This window comes from Saimiri boliviensis, chromosome 13, assembly GCF_048565385.1.
Source record: "Saimiri boliviensis isolate mSaiBol1 chromosome 13, mSaiBol1.pri, whole genome shotgun sequence".
NCBI lineage: Eukaryota > Metazoa > Chordata > Mammalia > Primates > Cebidae > Saimiri > Saimiri boliviensis.
Window position 1 is genome coordinate 97665038 of NC_133461.1, and position 23825 is coordinate 97688862.

The 23825-nt window shown below is 46.3% G+C and overlaps 1 protein-coding gene and 1 pseudogene across 3 annotated transcripts in view; one reads left to right on the forward strand and one right to left on the reverse strand.

Moving 5' to 3' along the window:
* SLC39A14 (solute carrier family 39 member 14) overlaps window positions 1–15205 on the forward strand; it is a 61631-nt gene extending 46426 nt beyond the window's left edge. For all 3 annotated transcript variants that reach the window (XM_074384047.1, XM_039461014.2, XM_074384046.1), the window contains exons 4-9: window positions 2619–2788; window positions 5908–6030; window positions 6871–7059; window positions 7164–7371; window positions 9311–9495; window positions 11730–15205. In XM_074384047.1, coding sequence (XP_074240148.1) covers window positions 2619–2788; window positions 5908–6030; window positions 6871–7059; window positions 7164–7371; window positions 9311–9495; window positions 11730–11876 — 1022 coding nt within the window. In that variant the 3' untranslated portion in view covers window positions 11877–15205. The remainder of the gene's footprint in view (window positions 1–2618; window positions 2789–5907; window positions 6031–6870; window positions 7060–7163; window positions 7372–9310; window positions 9496–11729) is intronic.
* A 2145-nt stretch (window positions 15206–17350) lies between these two features.
* On the reverse strand, window positions 17351–18215 carry LOC120360593 (large ribosomal subunit protein eL6 pseudogene; annotated as a pseudogene).
* Between the last annotated feature and the right edge of the window lie 5610 nt (window positions 18216–23825).

Here is a 23825-nt window from a genome sequence, read left to right on the forward strand (position 1 = left end):
GATGCAAGGTTCTTCCAGTTTTCTCTCCTCCCAGGACCTGGCAGTCTCCCCTCGCTTCCTAAGCCCCATACATAGGGCATCAAAGGAAAGCTGCAGCTACCGACTGCCATCCATGCCTTTGCTGCTAAGTACTAGCTACGTTTTGTTTTTGTTTTTGTTTTTGAGACGGAGTTTCACTCCTGTTGCCGAGGGGAAGTGCAATGGCATGATCTCAGCTCACTACAACCTCCACCTCCCAGGTTCAAGCGAGTCTCCTACCGCAGCCTCCTGAGTAGCTGGGATTACAGGCATGCGCCACCATGCCTACAAAATTATTTTTTCTATTTTTAGTAGAGACAGGATTTCTCCATGTTGGTCAGGCTAGTCTCGAATTCCTGACCTCAGGTGATCTGCCTACCTCGGCCTCCCAAAGTGCTGGGATTACAGGTGTGAGCCAGCACGCCCGGCCCCCTTTTTTTTTTTTGAGCTGGAGTTTCACTCCTCTTGCCCAGGCTAGAGTGCAGTGGCGTGATCTTGGCTCATTGCAACCTCTGCTTCCCAGGTTCAAGCAACTCTCCTGCCTCGGCCTCCCAAGTAGCTGGGATTACAGGCATGCACCACCATGCCCGGTTAATTTTGTATTTTTAGTAGAGATGGGGTTTCTCCACGTTGGTCAGGCTGGTCTTGAACTCCCGAACTCAGGTGATCTGCCCGCCTTGGCCTCCCAAAGTGCTGGGATTACAGGCATGAGCCACCTTGCCTGGCCAGTGCTCACTCTATTCTAAAGAGAAATCTTGGCAGTACTCGGGTCTGGGCACCAAGAGCTTATCCATCTGGAAAGAGATGGAAGGAAAAGAGGTTACCAGCCATTATACAGAACTGGCCTAAAAAGTGAGTGTTGTTTGATTTTGAGCAGGCCATCATTTCTAGCATAGAGAGTCAAACACAGAATAAAGACCAAGACCAAACAAAATGAAAATAAGATAAATGGAAGAGGGGGCCTCAGTCCTTCGTACCTTGCATCTTGATTTTCACTGACTTCCTGGTACCTTGACTTCACTGTTTTGAAATGTTAATTTTGTTGTTTAATTGTTATCACAGAGGAGCCATGAAAATAAGACCCAAGTTGACAGTCTGTCCACTTTTTTAGCTCAGGCAGGGGATGCTGCTATTGGGGGTGAGGATACGCAGACGCGTGGTCGACCCCCTTAGGAAGTGGTGAACGCTGCCCTTCTCAGAGATCCATGTTAGCAGCTTCCCAGGCTTTGCCAGTCAAAAGACCCAGAAAAACAGCAAGGGCCAGGCGCGGTGGCTCACGCCTGTAATCCCAGCACTTTGGGAGGCTGAGGCAGGTAGATCACCTGAGGTCAGGAGTTTGAGACCAGCCTGACCAACATGGAGAAATCCCATGTCTACTAAAAATACAAAATTAGCCAGGCATGGTGGCGCATGCCTATAATCCCAGCTACTCGGGAAGCTGAGACAGGAGAATCACTTGAACCTAGCATGTGGAGGTTACAGTGAGCCGAGATCGCCCCACTGCACTCCAGCTTGGTTAACGAGTGAAACTTCATCTCAAAAGAAAACAAAAGACAAGAGAGCATCTGGAAAGAGATGCTTGCCGTGCCTTGCCCTTTCTTCCTGGTTGAATGTCCACCATCTTGCTGACATCTCAGAATTTTTTGTGGATCTGACAAGCACTTTGCAGGAGAGGCCTCAACTTGGGCTATTTTTTCAGCTCCAGCAATGAAATATGTTAATTTTTTAAAGATTTGAAATGAAATTCCTTTGGATCTGTTTGAATGGAAATAATGTAATTGCATGTGCTCTGCCCCTGTGGCCTGCCAGGGAGTGTCTCATCCTGGTGTGCTTCTGTCTTGCCCTCTTCTGGGCCTGGACGGAGTGTCACACTGGGAAATGTTTGAGGAAATCTTCTTGTGACAGGGTGATCCTGGAATTCTGTTCTGTATGCTTGAGCCCCTCTCAGAGCATATGGAAATAAGCAAAGAAGTTGAGAGGTGAAGACACCGAAAATCATGGGCGTTGGGCGTTAATCGCCCTCCATCCCTTCTGCCCTGCACATCTGGCTTGGTTGTATCTCATACAAGCAAACCAAGTGGTCGTGGTGTCACCCAGGCCTGCGCAATATGAATCGGACGCGCAGAAGCAAACACAGCAGCAGAGTGACCGCCCCCTTTCCACATGCTTGCATGTCCTATGAAAGAGAGCCCTCGAGTTCAAAGTCTCGAACAGCCTCTCTGGCAGGCCTGGGCAGACCTCGGGTGTGTGACGAGGCAGCACCCTGCCTGGCCAGTCACACCACTGGCAGGAATGATTTGGGGCTACCAGCGGAAGTCACAGGGTTCCAAGGCCACCTTGAGTTCCTCTTTCTCTTTCTTCTGAACTGATTGAAGGAAATTCCACGAGATTTGAATCACTAACAAATTTTCTATTTCTCTCTCCCTCCCTACTTGTCTCTCTCTGATTTTTCTTTTTTGTTCTGTTCATATCCACCAAACTTTCCTTGTGACCTCCCTATCCACTCCACCTTCCTCCCCCTAAATGGTGGTTGCTGTGCAATGGGGTGTGTGCCTTCTCTCCCTGCCCTGGGTGGGGCTGGCCCTCCCTCCACACGGCAGTGTGGGGATACGGTCTCCTCTGTGTGACCGTCATCTCCCTCTGCTCCCTCATGGGGGCCAGCGTGGTGCCCTTCATGAAGAAGACCTTTTACAAGAGGCTGCTGCTCTACTTCATAGCTCTGGCGATTGGAACCCTCTACTCCAACGCCCTCTTCCAGCTCATCCCGGAGGTATGGCAAGCCAGGGCCTTCACCCCGGAGCACGCCGGTGGGCACAGTGGGAGGGCCTCCGTTTGGATGGACGGCATGGAGAGGGCACCTGGAGGCCCTTTCCTTTTGGAAAGTGAAGCTAGGACTTAGGTGTGAGCTAGGAGAGGCAGCCCAGCATAGACTGAAGAGCTGGGTTCAAATCCCAGCTCCACTGTCAGGAGGTTCTGTAACCTTAGGTACGTCACTGACCTCACAGTGCCTCTGTTTCTTCTGATGTGAGATGGGGAAAGCAATAGGCAGCCTCAGGAGGACGCTGTGAGGATGGAATGATTGATTCTTCGGTAGCACTGAGTGCCTGGTGCTGAAAGTGCTATCAGATGTGGAGTGAAGAGACACAGTGTAGAGAGCTCACTCTGGCTCAGTTGTGGCACTCAGATTGAGGCTTCGGGTACAGAGAAGTTTAAAACACATCATCAGCTGGTCATGGTGGCTCAGGCCTGTAATCCCAGCACTTTGGGAGGCAGAGGCAGGAGGATCACCTGAGGTCAGGAGTTCAAGACCAACCTGACCAACATGGAGAAACACTGTTTCTACCAAAAGTACCAAATTAGCTGGGTGTGGTGGTGGGCACCTGTAATCCCTGCTACTCGGGAGGCACAAGAATCACTTGAACCCAGGAGAGGGAGGTTGCAGTGAGCCGAGATGGCGCCGCTGCACTCCAGCCTAGGTGACAGAGTAAGACTCTGTCTCAAAACAAACAAACAAACAAACAAACAAACCCACACATCATCAGAACCCATAGGTCTCAGTAAGAAGATTGTCCATAGGGAGTTTTGGGGCAAAGGTGATGCAAGTAAAACACTGTCTGGTTTTACATACCTTGATGGCACCTTTGCCTAGTAAGTTCATGGGAAAACTCACCACAAAAGAAGAGGGAAGTGATGGTTTATCTCATTTGATCTAATCCCCTCAGCAGACCCATTAATTACAGTAAGCACAGGACGTCTCCTTGTGAGTGGTCTCACAGGCCTGGACAGAGCCGCAGTTGAAGCAGAGAGATGACTTCATGTGCCTCTTATATCAGTTGATGTTGTCTCTTTTTTTTTTTTTTTTTTTTTTTTTTTTAGACCGAGTTTTGCCTTGTTACCCAGGCTGGAGTGCAATGGCGTGATCGCGGCTCACTGCAACCTCCGCCTCCTGGGTTCAGGCAATTTTCCTTCCTCAGCCTCCTGAGTAGCTGGGATTACAGGCACACACCACCATGCCCAGCTAATTTTTTGTATTTTTAGTGGAGATAGGATTTCACCATGTTGACCAGGATGGTCTCGATCTCTTGACCTCGTGATCCAGCCGCCTTTTTTTTCTTTTTTGGAGACGGTCTCGCTTTGTCACCGGGCTGGATTGCAGGTGGTGCGATCTCAGCTCACTGCAACCTCTACCTTTCTGGTTCAAGTGATTCTCCTGCCTCAGCTTCCTGAGTAGCTGGGACTGCAGGCACACACCAACACGCCTAGCTAAGTTTTGCATTTTTAGTAGAGACAGGGTTTCATTATGTTGGCTGGGATGGTCTCGATCTCTTGACTTCGTGATCCACCCACCTTGGCCGCCCAAAGTGCTGGGATTACAGGCGTGAGCCACCACGCCTGGCCAACACTTGATGTTTTCTAAAATGTCAGTTGGCTCTCTCCTAGTCCATCCTTAGGTTAACTCGGTAGAACAAGTAACGTTTTACCCATTGGAATCTGACCTGCAAAAGAGCATCTATCCCTGAGCCTAGAACCCAGCTTTTGGAATTTCTGAAGCTCAAGCCATGATTTTGTCTTTACCATCCTTTGTGGCTTTTTGCAGAGAGGTGTTAGTTGACCGTCTTCACTTCACTTTTCCCCTGGATGATTTGACTCCCTTGGAAAATCAACACGAAAGTGTTGTTTCCCTGGAAGGTAGTAATTGAATTTGGCCCCTTTAAAACATAAAGACCACAAACGCTCAGAGTTGCTTGAAGTTGGGATCAACTTTTATTTTGGACCAATTCATGAGAGGGCGGGAGTTCATTCAAGGCCTGTTTCCCATCAGAAAACAGAGGAACAACCCCTTAAATATATATACCTCCTATGCACCCATAAACATTTTTTAAAATAACAGAGGAGCAATTCATTAGATACTTTTTTGTTTTTGAGACAGAGTCTCACTCTGTCACCCAGGCTGGAGTGCAGTGGTACCATCTCGGCTCCCTGAAATCTCTGCCTCCTGGGTTCAAGCCATTCTCCAGCCTCACCCTCCCGAGTAGCTGGGATTACAGGTGCACCACCCCACCCAGCTAATTTTTATTTTAGTAGAGATAGGGTTTCACCCTGTTGGTCAGGCTAGTCTCAAACTCCTGGCTTCAAGTAGTCCACCCACCTCTGTCCCCCAAAGTCCATGAGCCACCACACCCGACCAGGTCATTAGACACTTTCACAAGAACCCACCATAAATCAGGAGCTTAACGTAGGACAGAATTCTCTTGATTTCAACTCCTGTCCTCTTCCCAGTGGATTCTCCCCTCCCTCTTCAGTAAGTGACAGTTTCAGAAAGGACTCAAAACCCAAAAATTGATGCTCGCAGTAACACAGTCTGCTTTCTTGGTTCTGTGGTCACTGGGAGGCCTGCGGTCAGGAAGACGCTGCAGTTATGATTTAACCGAGAAATGGGTTTCCTATTTTAGAAAGTATAATTACCCGTCTCCCTTTGTGTTTACAGGCAGGTCAGCCAGGAACATTAGATAAAATGAAAATAAATACAGGTGTCTGCTCCTTCAGTATGAAATCTGCTGGCAGAGAATGCCTTCATAGCAAAGCACCAAGAGAATTGAAAAGTAGAAAACCGTATCAGAGGCTGTTCTTTCTGGAATTAAAATTCTATAGATGATCAGTCTTTTGCGTCAGCAAATAAGCTTGAAAAGAACCTCGCGGGTTTCGTGATGTCAAATCGGGGAAACACCAGGACTAGATTTTTGCTGGAAAGAGGATGGGTAGATGGCGAGTTCCTCCAGTACGTCTGTCTCCTCTCCTAGAGTGAAGGAAGTAGTTAAGAGATAGGAGGGGGACCAGCGAAGACGCTTTATCTTCTGTAAAACTCATTTTGTTTTCCTGGGTCCACAGGCTTTTGGTTTCAACCCTCTGGAAGATTATTATGTCTCCAAGTCTGCAGTGGTGTTTGGGGGCTTTTATCTTTTCTTTTTCACAGAGAAGATCTTGAAGATTCTTCTTAAGCAGAAAAATGAGGTAAGGCCCAGTTGTTGCTGAAGGAAGCTCTTCAGGGAAAGCACCCATCTCAGGAAAATGTCGATGTATTGCGGTGGTGACGGTGTTAGCTCAGGATCAAAAATTTCATGAAACTCTAATTTCTTGAGGAGATAATCCCATTTCACCTCCTGAAGTGAGGCCAGACCAGAAACTAGATCTGACCTGTGTGCCTTCTCAGCAGTAGTTTATCCCCTTTGTTTTGTTCTAGATGATTTCCTTAATCTATTTGCATCTTTACAGGATGGGGAGAAGGGCTTCGTAACATACATTCATTATGTATGAAGTATGACTGCAGAGAAACAGGACTATTACAATACAGTTTCAAAAAGATATCTTTAGTGGCTGGCACAGAGTTCTTCTCTAAATAGCTGCTGAATTGAGTGAGATAAGCCACTGCAAGAGAGGAGCTCTAAATATTTGAACAGTGGCTGCCTTCCTGGAATAAGCATTTGCCCTGAGGCGACAGCTTTGATACCTGTCTGACGCCAGGTCCTTCACACTTGGTACGGCTTTATGTACATGTATATTAGAAACAGGGTCTCACTTTTGTTGCCCAGGCTGGTCTCAAACTCCTCAGCTCAAGCAGTTCTCCCACCTCGGCCTTCCGCAGTGCTGGGATTACAGGTGTGAGCCCCCGCGCCTGGCCACAGCTTCACAGGACAGCTTTTGCACCGTTTCTAAGCAGGTGACCTGCTTGTGTCCTCTTCAGTGGTAGGGCTGAGGTCTTCCAGTGCATGGAGCGCTTCCTCGGAGCAGGTGCTTGGTCGGGTTTGTGGTTTTGCTGAATGTAATACTGAGCTCTCCTTGCTGCCCCTCCAGCATCACCACGGACACAGCCATTATGCCTCCGAGACGCTTCCCTCCAAGAAGGACCAGGAGGAGGGGGTGATGGAGAAGCTGCAGAATGGGGACCTGGACCACATGATTCCTCAGCACTGCAACAGTGAGCTGGACGGCAAGGCGCCTGTGGTGGATGAGAAGGTCGTTGTGGGCTCGCTCTCTGTGCAGGTCAGTGGGCCACCAGCTGCTTGGTGGAGCGTCTAAGAGGTTGCCTCAGGGTCACCTTGAAGGCACGTGGTCCAGCCTTTGACCCCATGCGTGCTTTCTCCTAGGACCTGCAGGCGTCCCAGAGCGCTTGCTACTGGTTGAAAGGTGTCCGCTATTCTGACATCGGCACTCTGGCCTGGATGATCACTCTAAGCGACGGCCTCCACAATTTCATCGATGGCCTGGCCATCGGCGCCTCCTTCACCGTGTCAGTTTTCCAAGGCATCAGCACCTCGGTGGCCATCCTCTGTGAGGAGTTCCCACACGAGCTGGGTAAGCGTGCGTCCTCCGTTCTACTGGTGCTCCCTCAGGTGATGGTGCAGGCCCCCTTCCTGTGGCCGGTTCCTTGCTCCCGTCTCCCTGCCTTCACAGAGCTTATTGTAACTGGTTGACATTGCCCCCAAAGCTTCATGGACTCTAATCACTATTTCTTAACAATTATTTAGAGAATTTTAGCCATGTGTGGTGGCTCACGCCTGTAATCCCAGCACTTTGGGAGGCTGAGGCAGGTGGATCACGAGGTCAGGAGTTCAAGACTAGCCTGGCCAATATGGTGACACTCTATTCAAAATACAAAAATCGGCCAGGTGCGGTGGCTCACACCTGTAATCCCAGCACTTTGGGAGGCTGAGGCGGGTGGATCACGAGGTCAAGAGATCGAGACCATCCTGGTCAACATGGTGAAACCCTGTCTGTACTAAAAATACAAAAAATTAGCTGGGTATGGTGGTGCATGCCTGTAATCCCAGCTACTCAGGAGGCTGAGGCAGGAGAATTGCCTGAACCCAGGAGGCGGAGGTTGCGGTGAGCTGAGATTGTGCCATTGCACTCCAGCCTGGGTAACAAGAGCGAAACTCCGTCTCAAAAAAAAAAAAAAAAAAAAAATTAGCTGGCATGGTGGCGTGCGCCTGTAATCCCAGCTACTCGGGAGGCTGAGGCAGGAGAGTCACTTGAACCTGGGAGGTGGAGGTTGCAGTGAGTTGAGTTTGTACCATTGCACTCCAGCCTGGGTGACAGAGCAAGACTCCATCTCAAAAAAAATAAATAAATAGATAATTTTAAATGATGGGGTTTTTATAAAGGTGTTTCCTTTTAGCCCCACATGCAGTGGCTCAGTTCTCATCTATACAGTGGGGTTAATAAGAGCACCCCCTTTTAGAATTATGGTGAGGATTAAAGAAAAAAGGCGAAAGGGACTTCCCATGTGCCAGGTGCTCTTCTGAGCACTCAGTAAAGGCTCTCTTCCAGCCTGTTCATCTTCCAAAGGCTCAGGTGCCTGGCAGGTGGATGAACCAGGGGGTAGGAGGGACTTAGTTTCATCAGAGGGAGTGTGTGAAAAGCCAGTAATTACTTTAGAGGCTTAGGGACGACTGAGGGTCAAGTTCTGGCTTTGCCATGTATTGACTTGAGACTTTGGGCATATCACTTCACTTCTCACAATCTCTATTTTGTTTCCATGGTAGTTGTGAGGAAGGGGGTTCCTTCTGTTTCACCATGAATCCAGAGAGAAACGAGGAGGCCAGTGCCAGCTGGTCATCTATTTTTAAAATCCTGGGAAAGATTTTCAGCCTCTAGGCTGGGTACATGGCCAGTTTGGCAAGTGGAGATGGGTCTGAACAGGAAGTTCAAAGGCCTGTCTCGTCACTTCAGTCTTTTTTTTTTTTTTATTTGGAGACGGAGTTTCGCTCTTGTTACCCAGGCTGGAGTGCAATGGCGCGATCTCGGCTCACTGCAACCTCCGCCTCCTGGGTTCAGGCAATTCTCCTGTCTCAGCCTCCTGAGTAGCTGGGATTACAGGCACATGCCACCATGCCCAGCTAATTTTTTGTATTTTTTTTTAGTAGAGACGGGGTTTCACCTTGTTGACCAGGATAGTCTCGATCTCTTGACCTCATGATCCACCCGCCTTGGCCTCCCAAAGTGCTGGGATTACAGGCTTGAGCCACCGTGCCCGGCGTCACTTCAGTCTTGAGTCTGGGGCTGTCTTGATTGTTTTTCACCCACACTTTAAGCAGTCTGATGTCATCAGTGCCCTTTGTCTCCCAAGACCTTGTATGACTGTCTCGCTCTGTTGCCAGGCTGGATTCAAACTCCTGGGCTCAAACTGTCCTCCCTCCTGAGCCTCCCAGGTAGCTGGGATTACAGATGTGCACCACCATGCCCGTCTACTCTTCTTTCCTCATTCCTTCCCTTCTCTTTCTTCCTGCTGTAGGAGACTTTGTCATCCTGCTCAACGCTGGGATGAGCATCCAACAGGCTCTCTTCTTCAACTTCCTTTCTGCCTGCTGCTGCTACCTGGGTCTGGCCTTTGGCATCCTGGCCGGCAGCCACTTCTCTGCCAACTGGATTTTTGCGCTGGCTGGAGGAATGTTCTTGTATATTTCTTTGGCTGATATGGTAAGTGTTTCATAGTTCATTGGATGGGAGGGCAGCTAAGGGGACATAATGTAGGTATTTTTTTCCTAGGTTTGTCTCATAGGCTGGAGTGCAATGGCACAGTCTTGGCTCACTTCAACCTCTGCCTCCTGGGTTCAAGCGATTCACCTGCCTCAGCCTCCTGAGTAGCTGGGATTACAGACATGTGCCACCACGCCCGGCTAATTTTTGTGTTTTTAGTAGAGATGGAGTTTCACCATGTTGGCCAGGCTAGTCTTGAACTCCCGACCTCAGATGATCCACCCCCTGAGCCTCCCACAGTGATGGGATTACAGGCGTGAGCCACCAAGTCTGGCCACTAGTTTGTTTTTAATAACAGTTTTCTTAGCTTTCTTTCACATACCACAGAGTTGGTCTGTTTAAGGTGTGCCTACCATTCAGTGGTTTTTAAGGGGGCATTAGATTTTAAAGGAGGAAAAAGTTTATGTTTTTGTTAGCATATGTCATTAAGGAAAATGATTATACTCAATCTATGGCCTTAATAATTCTTATAGAATAGATGTATATAGATAAGAGAGAGAAGGAAGAAAAGAAAACTACCCATTATTATACTACCCCTAAAACAATAATAGCAACACTTTGGTTTGTTACTTTTTTTTATTTCGATGCATAGGGCATATCTTTTTCTTTTTTTTTTTTTTTTTTTTTTTTGAGACGAAGTTTCGCTCTTGTTACCCAGGCTGGAGTGCAATGGCACGATCTCGGCTCACCGCAACCTCCGCCCCCTGGGTTCAGGCAATTCTCCTGCCTCAGCCTCCTGAGGAGCTGGGATTACAGGCACGCGCCACCATGCCCAGCTAATTTTTGTATTTTTAGTAGAGACGGGGTTTCACCATGTTGACCAGGATGGTCTCGATCTCTTGACCTCGTGATCCACCCGCCTCGGCCTCCCAAAGTGCTGGGATTACAGGCTTGAGCCACCGCGCCCGGCCATATCTTTTTCTTTAATTTTTAATTATGTTTTTTTAGACAGAGCCTCATTCTTCCCCAGCCTGGAGTGCAGTGTGTGATCATTGGTCACTGCAACCTTGAACTCCAGGGCTTAAGTGATCCTCCTCCCTCAGTCTCCCAAGCAGCTAGGACTACAGGCTCCAGCCACTATGCCCCGCTAATGTTTTGAATTTTTCTTGAATGGACTCTCTGTGTTGCCTAGGCTGATCTTGAACTTCTGGCCTCAAGGGATCCTCCCATCTCAGCCTCCCAAAGTGCTGGGATTATAGGTGTGAGCCACTGCATCTAACCTGTTTATAACATCTTGGTAGTAAAAAGACCTCTTCAAGTATTTAAAGCCCACAGGAAGGCCAGGCATGGTGGCAGGCAGCTGTGGAGCTACTCAGGAGGCTGAAGTGGGATGATTGCTCGAGACCAGGAGTTCAAGGTTGCAGTGAGCTATGACCGCAACACTGCACTCAAGCCTGGGCAACAGAGTGAGACCCTATCTCAAGAAAGGAAAAAGAAGTCTAGAATAAAAAGTTTATTTTTTAAATCAGAGTATATTTATTTTTAGCCAACCTCTGAACTCATCCAGGGCCACATACATATTGAATACTTTGTTTTGCCCACATTGTTGTAAAGACATGGTGTCTGCTATTGTTCATTTTCTTTTTTTTAATTTTGTTTTGTTTTTGAGAGGGAGGCTTGCTCTGTTGTCCAGGCGGGAGTTCAGTGGTGGGGTCTCCAGTCACTGTGTGCAGGGTTCAAGCTATTCTCCTTCTCCTGCCTCAGCCTCCCAAGTAGCTGGGACTATAGGTGTGTACCACCATGCCCAGCTATTTTTTTTTTTTTTTTTTTTGAGACGGAGTCTTGCTCTGTCGCCCAGGCTAGAGTGGAATGGCGTGACCTTGGCTCACCACAACCTCCTCCTCCCGGGTTTAAGCAATTCTCCTGTCTCAGCCTCCCAAGTAGTTGGAGTTACAAGCACCCACCACCATGCCTGGCTAATTTTTGTGTATTTTAGTAGAGACAGGGTTTTGCCATATTGGTCAGGTTGGTCTCGAATTCCTGGCCTCAGGTGATCCACCCACCTCAGAGCCATCTCAGCCTCCCAAAGTGCTGGGATTAGTGAGCCACTGCTCCTGGCCCTGTTCATTTTCTTTGTCAAACCAACCTGATCTATATCTCCATGACTGAATTGCCCTGGACTTAGAAGATGAAGGAGGGAATTGCGGCTATGTTTTTTCTCGCTTCTTTCTCAGTTCCCTGAGATGAATGAGGTCTGCCAAGAGGATGAAAGGAAAGGCAGCATCTTGATTCCCTTTGTCATCCAGAACCTGGGCCTCTTGACTGGATTCACCATCATGTTGGTCCTCACCATGTATTCAGGACAGATCCAGATTGGGTAGGGCCCTGCTAAGAGCCTGTGGGACCGGAAGTCGGGCCCCTGGGCTGCCCGATCTCCAGCCCGAGGACTCAGCGTCCCAAAAGCACCACAGAAGAGGCCGTTCCATTCAAAACGGACACAGACTGTATTCCTGCATTCAAATGTCAGCCGTTTGTAAATGCTCTATCCTAGGAATAAGCTGCCCTGGTAACCAGCCTCTAGCTAGTGCCTCTTGCCCTCTCCTCACCTCCTTTTCTCTCAGTGACTCTGGAACCTGAATGCAGCTTGTAAGACAAGCCTGACTTTTTTTCTCTGATTACCTTGGCCTCCTTCTCTTGGAACCAGTGCTTAAAGGTTTTGAATCCTTTACCCAACAATGCAAAAATAGAGCCGGTGGTTATAACTTGGCTAGAAATATCAAGAGGTGAATCCATAGCGTGGGGCTGTGACTCTAGCTGGGCGCCCTGGACCTCCAGCTGGCCAACAGAAAGACGAGACAGGAGACAGGAAGCCTTCCCATTTTTTCAAAGTCTGTTTAATTGTCTATTACTTCTCTCAAAGGGAACCTGAAGTCAGAACAGATGAGCAGGGTGAGGGGCAAGGGTTCATCCTGAGAAGGAGAGGAAGTCGAACCACTGCTGTGTGTCTTGTCAGGGTGGCCACTTGTTCCTACTGAGATGCTGGGTTTGGTTTTGTGCTTTGTTTTTGTTCTTTGAGACAGTCTTGCTCTGTCGCCCTGGCAGGAGTGCAGTGGCTCGATCTCAGCCCACTGCAACCTCTGCCTCCGGTCTTCAAGTGATTCTCCTGCCTCAGGCTCCCAAGTAGCTGGGATTACAGGCATGGGTCACTCTGCCTGGCTAGTTTTTGTATTTTTAGTAGAGAGGGTGTTTCGCCATGTTGGCCAGGTTGGTCTTGAACGCATGACCTCAGATGATCCACCTCCCAAGCTCATGATCTCAAACTCAATGTTCTCGAACTCATGACCTCAGATGATTCACCCGCCTCGGCCTCCCAGAGTGCTGGGATTACAGGCGTGAGCCACTGCGCCCGGCCGGGTATTGATTTTGTAGCAGCACCTGGTGTTTCATGGCTGTCAGGTGAGCTAACATGGGGATGTGGCTGCCTGGACCATTTTCAGATGAGCACTGATAGAACAGAGGGTCAGGCTGTCTGTAAGACATCAGTTGGTTTGGCTGCGATTCTTACCTCCTCTTCCCCACTGCCATCTTCTACCAGACTTGGTAGCTGCCTCCCTAGAAGCACATTCGGAGCACATTTGAGACCTTGTGTTAGAGGGGAGACAGCACAAACTATCCTCCTCCCGTTGAGAGGTCTGCAGAGTGGCAAGCTGACTTCAGAACTGAAGTGCCATCTATCCTGTACTTAGTCAGGGGTAATCAGAAATGCAATCAGTGCAGGCAAAATTTAGGATTTGCTGCTTCCGTAAAGCAAAGCATGACTAACAGGGGTCTCTGAAATGTGAGGTCACAGACTTCACTTATGGCATCATCGGTGTTTGCAGAATGGCGGGCCTAATGATGATGCTGCACATGGCTTTTTAATGACCTGTCTAGGTTACCGTTTCCTTGCAAAAAAAAAAAAAAGTCAAATCCTGTATTGAATTGAATATGAATTGATCTAACTCTCTTCAGAAAATGGCTGGAGACACTTGTCTGCAAAACTGTAGGCCAGCCTCTGGCACTGTGGAGCCCTTGCCTCTGAGCTCTGGCTTCAAGGGGAGCTCATTTCCAGGTTCACTAGGTGAATTGATTTATTATTATCATATTGATAATGTGAGATTCTTCAGCCACTTTGGGGAGCCTGTCTCTCCAGAAGCCTTTCTTAGTGGTGCCCGCAGTTGCAGCTCAGGGGCCATGTTTGCAAACTGATTCACGTGCGTGGCCGGCAGGAGTACTGGTTCATTACCAATGCCTGAGTTTTTCTCTTCTCACATAGAAAAGCTGTCACTCAGTAACCACAAGCAGCATCAATTTTGTTTTCTCTTCTTGGGAGATAACTCTCAAACCAGGAATATTCTTGAAAAGAGCATGAGCAGGAAAACTGCTGATGATACTTCTAAGTTTTTTTCTTATCTTGCCTGTTGGCTTCAATACATTTGAGAATATGCTGAAGAAGGAAAATTTCAGTGATGGAGATTCTAGGTTAAATATCAGGACTGACTCCTGGTAGGGTTATGGTCCAGTTTTACCAAAGAACCAATTCCTTGAATGTTGGAATCTAACTTTTTATATTATCACTATTATTGTTGTTGTTTTAAAACGGTTCTTCGTCTTTTCTGTTTTATTTTTCTCAAACTGCTTTCGGGAGCTAGCAGAAAATAACTCAAAAGTGTAAGACTCTGGAATATTTTGCTTTTACCTAAGTCGCATTGATGTATTAAATTTATAATGTTAGCATTCCCAATAGACCCCGCCATTCCTTAAACATAATTCCCTTTGTCTTGGGGTAGAATACTAAGTTAGAGTTAGTGGATTTCTAGTTTAGAAGAGGAGCTCAAAGCTATAATCTTTAACAAATTGAAAAATGAAATATGAAATAGGGTGCTTTCTGTGCGCACCTATATTACCTAAAGAAATGTCCTTTCATAGACAGCTGCCTCAAAGGGAATCCTCTTTAAACTGTAATTGGCGCAGAGGTCAGTCCTAGTTGGAGCTTAGGAGAGGTGGAGACACTCACATCATCGGACTTGAGTTGCCACTGATTGTGGCTTCCGCTTTGCCTCATGAGTCAAAAATGTGGCAATTTCTTTGGCTTTTTAGGTGTTGAATTTGCTGTTTTAAGTATTTGTACATAGTAGAAGTCTAAGGAGTAGGAGTCGTTGGGAAGACTTTTTCACCCATATGCACCAGCTCCTATTAAGATATTAGCATGGAAAGTGTATGTCAGATGCAGGAACAGTGAGGCAGGGTCAGGAGTTCTGCTTCTGCTCCCGTCACCACTGGCACGCAGCTTGCCCCGTCTTTGCTCCCAGAGGTATTTTGTGTCTAGTGTCAACTTGGAGCTGTGCTTCATTGGTCCTTAACCTTGGGTTTTAAAAAGAAGGCTTCTCTGTTTGGGTAGCGTAAGAACTGATTATGAACTGATTATAGTAAGTCTTCTTCCAAACAGATGGTAACATATGGAGCATCTGCTTTATAAATAGTTGTCTGATTTTTGCAAGAGAGGTTAGGATTTTATTGTTCATATTTCCCTTTACAGTTCTGCAATTACATCACAGTATTTTTTTAAACAACTCAGGTGTTATGAGAAGAAATCAGAAAATAAAATTAACTTATGTGGACTGTAAATGTTTTATTTGTAAGATTCTATAAATAAAGCTATATTCTGTAATTGTTGAGTGCCTCGTGTGATCATTTGCAATAAATATGAATGTAATGAAGGCTGTTGAACACAAGGTGGCGATGGTGTCTCACTGACATACAAAGTTTTGTTTTACCAGGTCTGGTTTAACATTTATTTGACTGGGATTTAGAAGGAATATATATATATATATATATATATATATTTTTTTTTTTAGACAGAGTTTTGCTCTTGTCACCCAGGCTGGAATGCAGTGGTGCGATCTCGGCTCACTGCAACCTCTGACTCCCAGGTTCAAGCAGTTCTCCTATGTAGGTGGGATTACAGGCGCCCGCCACCATGCCTGGGTAAATTTTGTATTTTTAGTAGAAATGGGGTTTTACCATGTTGTCCAGGCTGGTCTCAAAACTCCTGACCACAGGTGATCCACCTGCCTCAGCCTCCCAAGTAGCTGGGACTACAGGCATGCGCAACCATGCCCAGCTAATTTTTTAATTTTTAGTAGAGACGGGGTTGTGCCATGTTGGCCAGGATGGTCTCGGAACTTCCAGCCTCAAGTGATTAGCCTGCCTCTCAAAATGCTGGGATTACAGGTAAGAGCCACCATGCCAGCCTATGCTCACTTTAAAACTAATTGGTTACTCTCTATCTAGATATATCTATATCTGTCTAGTTTTATATATATCTACAGAAAGAGTAGGCTTGAACTCCCAGGCTCAAGCAATCCTCCCGCCTTAACCTTTTGAGTAGCTGGGACTAGAGGTGCACACCACCATGCCTGACTAATTTTTTATTTTTTATTTTTTTAAATATAGAAACATCTTGCTATTTATTGCCCAAGCTGGCCTTGAACTCTTGGCTTCCCAAAGTGCTGGGATTATAGGCGGGAATCACTGAGCCTGGCCAAAAATGATTAGTTTCTCTTACGGAGGCTATGACAGCACCCTGTTGCATGATTTTAAAAAAATTGCAGTGTTTCCAAGAAGACTTTTCTATCACGCTGTTTTCTCTTTTATAAACTTGAAACTTGCAATGTGTGCTTAGTTCGTTGAAGCCACATCTCTTATGTCTTACAGGGAGAAGGTCCTTTGTCAATGAGACTTAAAATTCTAAAGCTGTTCTCTTTCCAATTTAGTTGTAGGGTCGGGGATCTGTTTTTCTTCAGCAACAGAAATGAGCAGTAAGATTTTAAACACAAAAAAGTTGGTTCAATTTTATGACTGCCTTCATTAGAGATTTCTAAATGCCTGATAGTCCTTCCTTTGTTAAAACAAGAATAATAGGCTAGACTAGGCTCACGCCTGTAATCCCAGCACTTTGGGAGGCCAAGGTGGGTGGATCACTTGAGGTAAGGAGATTAAGACCAGCCTGGCCACATGGTGAAACCCGGCCTCTAACTAGAAGCACAGAAATCAGCTGGGTATAGTGGCGCATGCCTGTAATCCCAGCTACTCAGGAGGTTGAGGCAGAAGAATCGCTTGAACCCAGGAGGCAGAGGTTGCAGTGAGATGGCGCCATTGCACTCCAGCCAGGTGACAGCTGAGGCTTCATCTCAAAAAACAACAAAAAAAGCCCGAATAGTATATGAAGTGGCTCATGTTGGTCTTTTAATTTGCATGACTTCACTACTCTGCCGTTTGCTGTTCAAAGTGACATCCACTCTGCCCTTTAGCTCCTGACACCTCGACATCCTCTTCTGCACACAATCCCTCCTGCCTTCCCAGGTGTCTGTTTCTGCGTACCTCAGTTACAGGAGTTGCATTATAACCGCTGTTCTTTGTATACCAATTTCCTTCTGGGTGGAGGCTGTAACTGATTTCTTTTTGTGATGTCAGCACTGATCACATGGAAAAAATGAATGAAAAGACTCAATGAGCCGCGTGCAGTGGCTCATGCCTGTAATTCCAGCACTTTGGGAGACTAAGGCAGGTGGATCACTTGAGATCAGGAGTTCGAGGCCAACGTGGCCAACATGGTGAAACCCCATCCCTTCTAAAAATACAAAAATTAACTGGGCATGATGGTCAGTGCCTGTAATCCCAGATACTCCAGAAGCTGAGGTAGGAGAATTGCCTGAACCCAGGAGGCAGAGGTTGCAGTGAACAGAGATTGCACTATTGTTTTTTTTTGTTTTTTTTTTTTTGTTGTTGTTATTTAATTAGATTATTAGGACATTTAAAATACCGATTTGTGAGGATAAATTCCGTTTGTTAGGGCAAACACAGATCGCAGGTGGCCCTGGAGCTGAGGAATAGCTTTGGTTTTTGGTAAAATTTGTGAGTCCACAGCTTTCTGATCAATCTTGCGCTGCTCTGTAATCTCGTATTTCTCTTTTTCTGTGTCGAAGATCTCACGTTCCTGGGGTCTGGGCTTTCGCAGCTTCTTCTTGTTGAAGTAAGCATCAGTAAGATGTTTTGGGATTTTTACATTGCTGATATCAATTTTGGTTGAGGTGGCAATGACAAATTTCTGGTGCGTTCTTCGCAGGGGAACTCGATTGGGGACCAGAGGTCCAGTCACAAGTAATAAGCCACTAGCCAGCTGCTTCAGGAAAACCACCCTCTTGCCCCTGTGGCGTCCAGTGAGGATGATCAGAATGGTCCCGGGGGTGATGCTGGCTCACGGTTTGCTCACGTGCTGACGAAAGGGTTTTTTGCAGTGGCTCAACAGCTTTTGAGGCACATCTTCAGTAGGATAATACCAAGGCATTTTGCGAAGTTTAACCACCCGGGTACCACCGTTTTTGTCACCACCAACTGGTTTTGTAACAGTTGCAAGAACCTTCTCCTTTTTCTTTTCAAGCTTGGATTTAGCTGCTGAGCACTTCCTCTTGTACATGGCCTTTCTGGAATACGTGGCAGATCGGGGATACCTGCCGATTCCTCTGACAAGAACAGGATTGCAGCTGCAATGGGGCTTCCCCTTCTTGGGCTTTTTAGCCTTGAGGTGACCCTTTTTCACTTTGCTACCAGCATCAGCCTTCTTGGCTTCAGGTTTCTTCTCTTTAGTATCCGGCTTCTCAACTTTTTCACCTGCCATCTTGCAAGATGGGAAAGAGAACTAAGGCCCCCAGAGATGGCACTATTGCACTCCAGCCTGGGCAACAAAGCCAGACTCCACCTCAAAAAAAAAAAAAAAAAAAAAAAGAGGAGACTAAATGAAATGCCTTTAAGTTCTGTGTTGGTGGAAATGTTCCTTTTCCATGGCAAGCAGTTCTTGTTGTATCTTCCTGTCATTGGTGATGGTTTCGCTTATGCGAAACCTAAGTTTGAGAGAGGTGTACTTGTGGCCCACATGAAACGGGGCTAAGCAAAGTAAACAGGCCATTAAGTAGATTAAAACCTTGACCGTAGCCATCTCCTGGTAATGCTCTTAATCAGCTAAGCCATCTAGGACATTTTTGGTGGAAGGTGAAACAACTGAAATTCAAAAACTGCTATAATTAGTGTTCTCTCCTCTTTCGTTTCTTCTGTGCACTTTACCATTCAGTGGTGATGCTTGGATCGGATTTGGGCAAAACCCATTTCAAGAAATAATAAGCACACTAAATCTGGACATGGTGTTTTCGATGTGTCGAAAAACAAAATTCCCATCTATGTAAAAGATTTTGTACTCCTCATGATTTAGTATGAAATGCCTAGACTTCTGAAGAGTGGCAGGTTCAAATCCCAGGAGGAGTGAATCCCTTTCATCCTCTGGAATAAACTGAATTATATTTCATTTGTCTTTGGTGGCTTTCAGCTGACTTTTTTTTTTTTTTTTTTTAAGCTGGAGTTTCTCTCTTGTTGCCCAGGCTGGAATGCAGTGGCGCAATCTCGATTCACTGCAGCCTCCACCTCCTGGGTTCAAGTGATTCTCCTGTCTCAGCCTCCTGAGTAGCTGGGATTACAGGCATTTGCCACCATTCCCAGCTAATTTTGTATTTTTTAACTAGAGATGGGGTTTCTCCGTATTGGCCAGGCTGGTCTCGAACTCCCGACTTCAGGTGATCCGCCCACCTCAGCCTCCCAAAGTACTGGGATTACAGACGTGAGCTACCTCGCCCAGCCGACTTTTTTTTTTTTTTTTTTTTAAATAGCGGGAAAAAAAAATCAGGTGTTGGGAATGATCCAAAGGTCCTTATCAGCCTTCAGCTAAGTATGTTAAGAACTTCCAGCCAAAAAACATTTTTATTTATTTTCTTTCTTTTTTTTTTTTTTTTTTTTTTTTTTTTTTGAGACGGAGTTTCGCCCTTCTTACCCAGGCTGGAGTGCAATGGCGCGATCTCGGCTCACCGCAACCTCCGCCTCCTGGGTTCAGGCAATTCTCCTGCCTCAGCCTCCTGAGTAGCTGGGATTACAGGCACGTGCCACCATGCCCAGCTAATTTTTTGCACTTTTAGTAGAGACGGGGTTTCACCATGTTGACCAGGATGGTCTCGATCTCTCGACCTCATGATCCACCCGCCTCGGCCTCCCAAAGTGCTGGGATTACAGGCTTGAGCCACCGCGCCCAGCCTTTATTTATTTTCAACATCACAACCTCTTCTTGCCAGATGTCTGTTCAGGGTTTATTTATTTTATTTTATTTTATTTTTTTTTTTTTGAGGCGGAGTTTCACTCTTGTTACCCAGGCTGGAGTGCAATGGCGCAATCTCGGCTCACCGCAACCTCCGCCTCCTGGGTTCAGGCAATTCTGCCTCAGCCTCCTGAGTAGCTGGGATTACAGGCACACGCCACCATGCCCAGCTAATTTTTTGTATTTTTAGTAGAGACGGGGTTTCACCATGTTGACCAGGATGGTCTCGATCTCTTCTTGACCTCGTGATCCACCGGCCTCGGCCTCCCAAAGTGCTGGGATTACAGGCTTGAGCCACCGCGCCCGGCCAGGGTTTATTTTAAATGAAGGAAGGGAGTTAATAGAGTATCCTCCTTTATAACAGCAATCCTTGACCCGGCAGTGGGTCAGATTTTGAGATGGTAGTGTCAGTTATGGTTAAGGAATAACTCCGAAGTGTTCTGACGCTGGCAATCATAAGCCAAGAAGTTCTGCTAGGCTCTAGATTTGTTTGTTTTGCTTTGCTCTGTCACCCAGGCTGGAGTACAGTTGCACAATCATGGCTAGCTGCAGCCTCAACCTCCTGGGCTCAAGTGATTCTCCCACCTCAGCCTCCCAATTAGCTGGGACTGCAGGCATGCACCACCACACCTGGCTAATTTTTTTTCATTTTTAGTGGAAAGGAGGTCTCGCTAAGTTGCCCAGGCTGGTCTCAAACTCGTAGGCTCAAGCAATCCTCCTGCCTAGGCATCCCAAAGTACTGGGATGACAGACATACACCACACTGCACCCAGCCTCTCTAGGTATTTTCCTACAACTGATTTACTTGTAGGTCTTTGGAACATTAAGATTCCCTAAGAATAAACTCTGGCAAGAATCCACGCAGGTTTTCACAAATGCATTCTTGTGACACAAAGCTATCAGGAATCTCCCAGAGGAGGCTCCTGACAAGAAATTTTTTTGATGAAGTAATTCTAAATGATAAGCAATTTTTTTTTTTTTTTTTTTTGAGACGGAGTTTCGCTCTTGTTACCCAGGCTGGAGTGCAATGGCACGATCTTGGCTCACCGCAACCTCCGACTCCCGGGTTTAGGCAATTCTCCTGCCTCAGCCTCCTGAGTAGCTGGGATTACAGGCATGCACCACCATGCCCAGCTAATTTTTTGTATTTTTAGTGGAGATGGGGTTTCACCATGTTGACCAGGATGGTCTCGATCTCTTGACCTCGTGATCCACCCGCCTCGGCCTCCCAAAGTGCTGGGATTACAGACTTGAGCCACCACGCCTGGTCCAATACGCTGTTTTTTGTTTTTTGTTTTTTGTGTTTTTTTTAGACAAAGTCTCACTGTGCAGAGTGCAGTGGAGGGCTGGAGTGTAGTGGCGTGATGTCGGTTCACCTCCTGGGTTCAAGCAATTCTCCTGCCTCAGCCTCCTGGGTAGCTGGGATTACAGGCACCTGCCACTATGCCCTGCTGATTTTTTGTATTTTCAGTAGAGATGGGGTTTCACCATGTTGGCCAGGCTAGTCTCGAAGTCCTGACCTCAGGTGATCCACCCACCTCAGCATCCCAAAGTGCTGGGATTACAGGTGTGAGTCACCAAACCCAACCCTTTTTTTTTGAGACAGAGTCTCGCTTTGTTGCCCAGTCTGGAGTGCAGAGGTACAATCTCAGCTCACTGCAACCTCCGCCTCCTGGGTTTAAGCAATTCTCCTGCCTCAGCCTCCCAAGTAAGTGCGTTTTCAGATGTGTGCTGCCATGCCCAGCTAATTTTTGTGTTTTTAGTAGAGATGAGGTTTTGCCATGTTGGCCAGGCTGGTAGTGACCTCCTGACTGCAGTTGATACACCCACCTTGGCATCCCGAAGTGCTGGGATTACAGGCGTGAGCCACTGTGACTGGCCATATGCCCTTATTTTTCATTTATCTATTTATTTATTTTGAGACAGAGTTTTGCTCTTCTCGACCAGGCTGGAGTGCAATGGTGCAATCTTGGCTCACTGCAACCTCCGCCTCCCGGGTTCAGGTGATTTCCCCTGCTCAGCCTCCCAAGTAGCTGGGATTACAGGCATGCGCCACCACACCCAGCTAATTTTTGTATTTTTATTAGAGATGGGGTTTCACCCTGTTGGTCAGGCTGGTCTTGAACTCCTGACCTCAGGTGATACATCCACCTCGGCCTCCCAAAGTGCTCAGATTACAGGCGTGAGCCACTGCACCCAGCCCCATGCTCTCTTAAAATATGTTTTGCCTTCCTGCCTTTGGCTAACATTTTAAATGCATCAAAATCAAAGAATGACCCAAGCTAATTAATTTGAAATTCCACCCAAAAACATGATGTCAACCTTTGGATTTTATTTATTTTTTTGTTGGTGGTGGTGGTTTTGGGTTTTTTTTATTTTTTTATTTTAAGAGGGAAAACAACTAATTCAATAAAGGGAATCGTTTTCTTGCTTAAAATAAAGGATTAGGTCTTTATTATAGATGCTAGTAAAGAAGAAAAAAAATCTCTTTGACCTTGAGTGTCGTCCCAGAATAGGCGATTCTTTCAAGTGGCATGTTCTCTATAACTTCTTGGGGTTTATAAAACAAGCTCTTTTGAAGCCATTGTCTGGTTGTATTCTACAGATGTGGCCCTTGAAGTGAAATATCTTAAGCTGCCAAATTCGCACAATTGAAGCATTGTAGTAATTCTGCAAATAATGGGGGATTCTTTCCCCCTCTTGAAAATCAAAAGAACAGGAGAGAGATACAGAATTTAAATTTTTCTTTTCTGGGAAAGCTGATTTTTTTTTTTAAAGGATGATACTGATTTTTCAGTATAGATGATTATTCTATAATGATATATTCTAAAAAAAGTGTGGGTAAAATATGAACAGGCTGAGTGCAGTGGCTCACACCTGCAATCCCAGTGCTTTGGGAGGCTGAGACAGGAGGATTGCTTGAGGCCAGGTATTTGAGACCAGCCTGGGCAACGGTGAGACCCGTCTCTACCAAAAAAAAAAAAAAAAAATCTGCCTGGATGCGGTGGCTCACGCCTGTAATCCTAGCACTTTGGGAGGCCGAGGTGGGTGGATCTCCTGAGGTCAGGAGTTTGAGATCAGCTTGGCAAACGTGGCGAAACCCTGTCTCTACTAAACACATAAAAATTAGCCGGGCGTCTGTAATCTCAGCTATTCAGGAGGCTGAGGCAGGAGAATCACTTGCACTCGAGGTGTGGAGGTTGCAGTGAGCCAACATTGCACCTCTACACTGCAACCTGGGTTAAAGAATGAAACTCCGTCTCAAATAAAAAATCTAAATAGAGATCTCAAGATCATCTTTATTTGGCTTTAAGGTATACTCCTACAACTCTGTTTTTCTAATTATGCTCAACTTAGACTAGTAGAAAATAATTTTGTGTTCCTCGGTTCGTATGTTCCTTTAATATTTTGTTTGAAATGGAGGCTGACTGCATGGAAGACTGCTTGATCTAACTGATGATAATGCTTATTCACTGAAAAACCTAAAGCAGCCTTATAAACTAGTTTAAATAGGAAAATCCTTGGGAAAATGTTGATGTTTGGTAATTTTTGAGCAAACGAAAGTAAGCACCAATGCAAACCTACTTCCCCAGAATTCTGGATTGTGTCTTTGCCTTCAGAAAGAACACAGGATTTTGCATCCATAAGAGTGGATTTGTGTCAATTCCATCATTGACTGTCTGTGTGACCTCTAACAAGTTTAACCTCTCTGCACCTAAATATTTATACAGTAGAAACTATAATTTTATTTCATTTATTTATTTATTTATTTATTTATTTATTTATTTATTTATTTTGGAGACGGAGTCTCACTCTGTTGCCCAGGCTGGAGTGCAGTGGCACAATCTCAGCTCACTGCAACTTCTGCCTCCCAGGTAGCTGGAATTATAAGCGTGTACCACCAAGCCTGACTAATTTTTGTATTTTTGGTAGAGATGGGGTTTCAACATGTTTCACCGGGCGAGGTGGCTCACGTGGTGGCTCATGCCTGTAATCCCAGCACTTTGGGAGGGCGAGATGGGCAGATCACCTGAAGTCGGAAGTTTGAGACCAGCATGATGAACATGGAGAAAACCTGTCTCTACTGAAAAAA